Source organism: Terrapene carolina, unplaced genomic scaffold, assembly GCF_002925995.2.
Source record: "Terrapene carolina triunguis isolate 2854851 unplaced genomic scaffold, T_m_triunguis-2.0 Scaffold24570, whole genome shotgun sequence".
Taxonomy (NCBI): Eukaryota; Metazoa; Chordata; order Testudines; family Emydidae; genus Terrapene; species Terrapene triunguis.
Window position 1 is genome coordinate 4520 of NW_020688921.1, and position 3650 is coordinate 8169.

General features: G+C 57.2%; 1 protein-coding gene across 1 annotated transcript in view; it reads left to right on the forward strand.

The window, feature by feature from the left end:
* Nucleotides 1-2131, forward strand: part of LOC113408811 (outer dense fiber protein 3-like) — a gene marked incomplete at its 5' end in the record, with an annotated part of 4799 nt that extends 2668 nt beyond the window's left edge. The window contains 3 exons of the mRNA XM_026662221.1: nt 793-914; nt 1111-1251; nt 2051-2131. Of these exons, the coding sequence (XP_026518006.1) occupies nt 793-914; nt 1111-1251; nt 2051-2131 (344 nt within the window). The remainder of the gene's footprint in view (nt 1-792; nt 915-1110; nt 1252-2050) is intronic.
* Between the last annotated feature and the right edge of the window lie 1519 nt (nt 2132-3650).

Sequence of the window (3650 nt, forward strand, 5' to 3'; positions counted from 1 at the left end):
TTGTGGTGTACCTGTTAAGTTTGTGGGTACAACATTGAAAAAAACCCTATGCCATTTTCTATTGATTATTGATTTAGATAAAAAGTTATAGACATAGGTGTGGGTACTTATTTATTTAGGTAACAAGGTATAGATTAACTTTACTTTTTGAGTAAAAGGTTTTAATATAGATATGCTGACTTTGCCTTAGCTTAACATACAGGATATGGCCTGTAGGATTTTTGCATTACAGCCAAACTTACTTTAATATAAATTTATAAACCTATTACAATACATCAAATACTTAAACTATAAGAAAAGATATATATATATGCAAGCAAGCAAGCAAGCAGGTTAGTCCTATAGGCTCACCTCACTCCTGCCCTCCCCCACCCCATTCCCTTCTGCCCTCAACACCCCGAGCCCTGCCCCTCCCCCCAGTCCCACCTCACTCCTGCCCTCCTCTCCCCCACCCCATTCCCTTCTGCCCTAACCCCCCCCCGAGCCCTACTCCTCCCCAGTCTCACCTCACTGCTGCCCTCCCCACCCCTCCCCATTCCCTTCTGCCCTCACCCCCCGAGCCCTGCTCCTCCCCAGTCTCACCTCACTGCTGCCCTCCCCTCCCCCACCCCATTCCCTTCTGCCCTCACTCCCCGAGCTCTGCCCCTCCCCAGTTTCTCCTCACTCCTGCCCTGCCCTGCCCTGCCCTCCCCCCCATGCCCCGGAGCTGCCCTGTCAGATTTCTGATTTGTCCACAGTGGTGTTTGAATGGCAATTCTGACCCCCACTGATCCCCTCTTCCCCCCATCCCAGGGCCTGCCGCCTACGGGCTCCCGCCAATGATTGGGCCCAAGGTCGTCAACAAGAGCTCAGCCCCAAACTATTCCCTCCTGGGACGCAGCTTGGTCGGCAGTTTCTATGAGGACCTGAGCAAGGTGAGAGGCAGCAGCGGAGCTGGGGAGGGGGGTACTCAGGTGGAAGGGGGTGAGGAAAGGGGGATGGGGGACACGCCTGGCGATGGGGAATGGGGGGTCAGAATGACAGCTGGGTTGCGGCTCGGCCTACTTTGGAGGGGGGGGCGCCCCTGGGAGTGGCCTGTTGGCAACTGAGCTCCGCTCTCCTTGTGTGCAGACGCCAGGGCCCTGTAACTATCGTGTGGTGGAACCCAGCGTGTTCAAGACCCGGGCCCCCCAATACAGCATGCTTGCCCGCAACATGCTTCCTGGGGACAACACGCAGAAACCAGGGCCTGGGGCACACAGCCCAGAGAAGGTGAGGAGGGGGCCAGGACACACACACACACACACGGGCTCACAAGAGCTGTTGTGTCAGGGACGTGTTGCATACATGTTGGCTGGTGGAGAGACTGGAGAGCTCATGGAGAGATGTCCCTGGCAGTGAACAGTGTGTGTGTGTGTGTGTGTGTGTGTGTGCGGGGCGGTGATACAGTGTGTGTGTGTGGGGGGGTGATGCAGTGTGTGTGTGAGGGGGGGGCGATACAGTGTGTGCGGTGGGGGGGTGATGCAGTGTGTGTGTATGCGGGGCGGTGATACAGTGTGTGTGTGGGGGGGTGATGCAGTGTGGGGGGGATGATGCAGTGTGTGTGGGTGCGCAGGGTGATACAGTGTGTGTGTGGTGGGGGGGCGATACAGTGTGTGCGGTGGGGGGGTGATACAGTGTGTGTGTGGTGGGGGGTGATGCAGTGTGTGTGTATGCGGGGCGGTGATACAGTGTGTGTGTGTGTGGGGGGTGATGCAGTGTGGGGGGGATGATGCAGTGTGTGTGGGTGCGGAGGATGATACAGTGTGTGTGGTGGGGATGCAGTGTGTATGTGTGGGGGTGATACAGTGTACGTGTGTGTGTGTGTGTGCGCGCGCGTGTAGTGGGGAGCTAAGGTCTCAGGCAGGATTGTAGTTGTGGGGGAGCATTGAGATCTGAAGCGGGGGTGGGGGGGGGCGTGTGTGTTTATAACGTGGAAGCCAGGATCTCTGCAGGGTTACAGCGGGTGCTGGGGGCAGGAGCTGAGATCTCATGCACTGACCCTGCGGTGTTCTGCTCCCTCTCCCTGCAGTACGTCCAGCAGCGTGGCCAGACCTTTGGGATCCGCCACTCCGACTACCTGGCGCCCCTCATCGTGGACGTGGTGGATTAAGCGAGCATGGTCGGAGGAGCAGAGGGAGTGGCTGGTCGCGGGCGTTAGAGAGAGGGATGGGCTGGACAAGAATTGTGCATTTGAAAATTTTTGCTGACTTAACACTCTGTCCAGTCGCTTTTGGCGAGTCAGCCCCCAGCTCCTCAGGCCCAGGGAGACCCGGGGAGCTTAGGCCTGGCTCCTTCGGGCCATTCAGCAGCAGCCAGACAGTGGAACCGGAGCAGGCCATCGTGTGAGTGCTGAGCTCCAGGGGGTGTGTGGAAAGGGGGTGAGGCGAGGTCAGGCTGGCTGCAGCACCCCCGACAGACCAGACTCATTTGCACTAGCCCCAGTAGCTCGGGGGCCCCCCTCACATTCTGACTTTCACTCCTGAGGGAGATCCAGTCACAGCGGCAGACACCGGGGTGGCCAATGCGCCCGCACTCTCCTCTCTGTGGTCCCCTTTGGTGCTAGGAGACCTAGTGCAGAACTGGCTCCCACGCAATGCAGCCCAGCCCACCAATGCCCCTTGCCCTTGGCTTCTCTCCTGGGCCTCTGGTGAACAATTGCTGGATCCTTGCCCAGCGCTTTCTGCCCGCCGGTGAGGAGGTGGAAGGGTCTCATTTAGACTGCTCTATGCCCTAATGTTTCCCCATCAGCCCCTGGGATTGTCCCTCTCTGCGTACAGGTCGCTGCCACCATCAGCTACAAGCTATTGTCCAGGGCTTTGTTCAGTCTAGGAATGGGCTTCCCACCCATCCCCTGGCTGGCCAGTTCCCTCTCCCCTCCCATCTCTCTGCCAGGACATTTTTCCAGATCCTTGGCCTAATTTCCCTTTGCTCAGTTTGAGCCCACTCCTCCATATCACACCCCCTTTATCATGTTGATTCCTCTCCCTGTTCTCCTGCTGCCCCTTGGCTGTCCCTTAGCCAGCCTCAGCAGGGTTAGTGCTTTCAGCTTCCCCCCCTCCCCGCCCCACAACTCAGTGGCCCCCGGCCCCTCAGCAGTGTAGCTGCTCTTATTTGAGTTCCCTCCACTGTGTTGACATCTTTCTGGCGCTCAGATCCCTGGAGCTGAGCACAAGCTGGGCTCTCCCTGGAGCTGTGCAGAGAGGGCCCCTGCCTGCGTTGGGATGAGAGGCCCAGAGCTGAGTGTTCCCCAAGTTGCTTCTGCTGAGCCCCATTCGCGACTCCCTGTGCCGTTCTGGTTTCCATTTGCTGAACCTTTTCTGTCTTCCTTGTGTCAGGGGAAGGATCCCACTGCAATATGCTGCACGGTCTGTGCTCATGCTGAGGTCACTCCGGATAGAAATTGGATCCTCCTGCTCCAAAAACACAGACCCCACCCACTTGAGCTACAGGAGCTGTCCCTGTAATGGGCTCACCACACACCGTTGTGCCATTCTGATTCTGTCCATTAGAGGGCAGTGCTCTCTCTATCGTTCTCTGTGTCTCACACACTCTAGCTAGTTCATTACAGACACGATATATTTATACCCAGATGTGGTTACAATAACCACATCCCCATCCCTGTAGGGAAA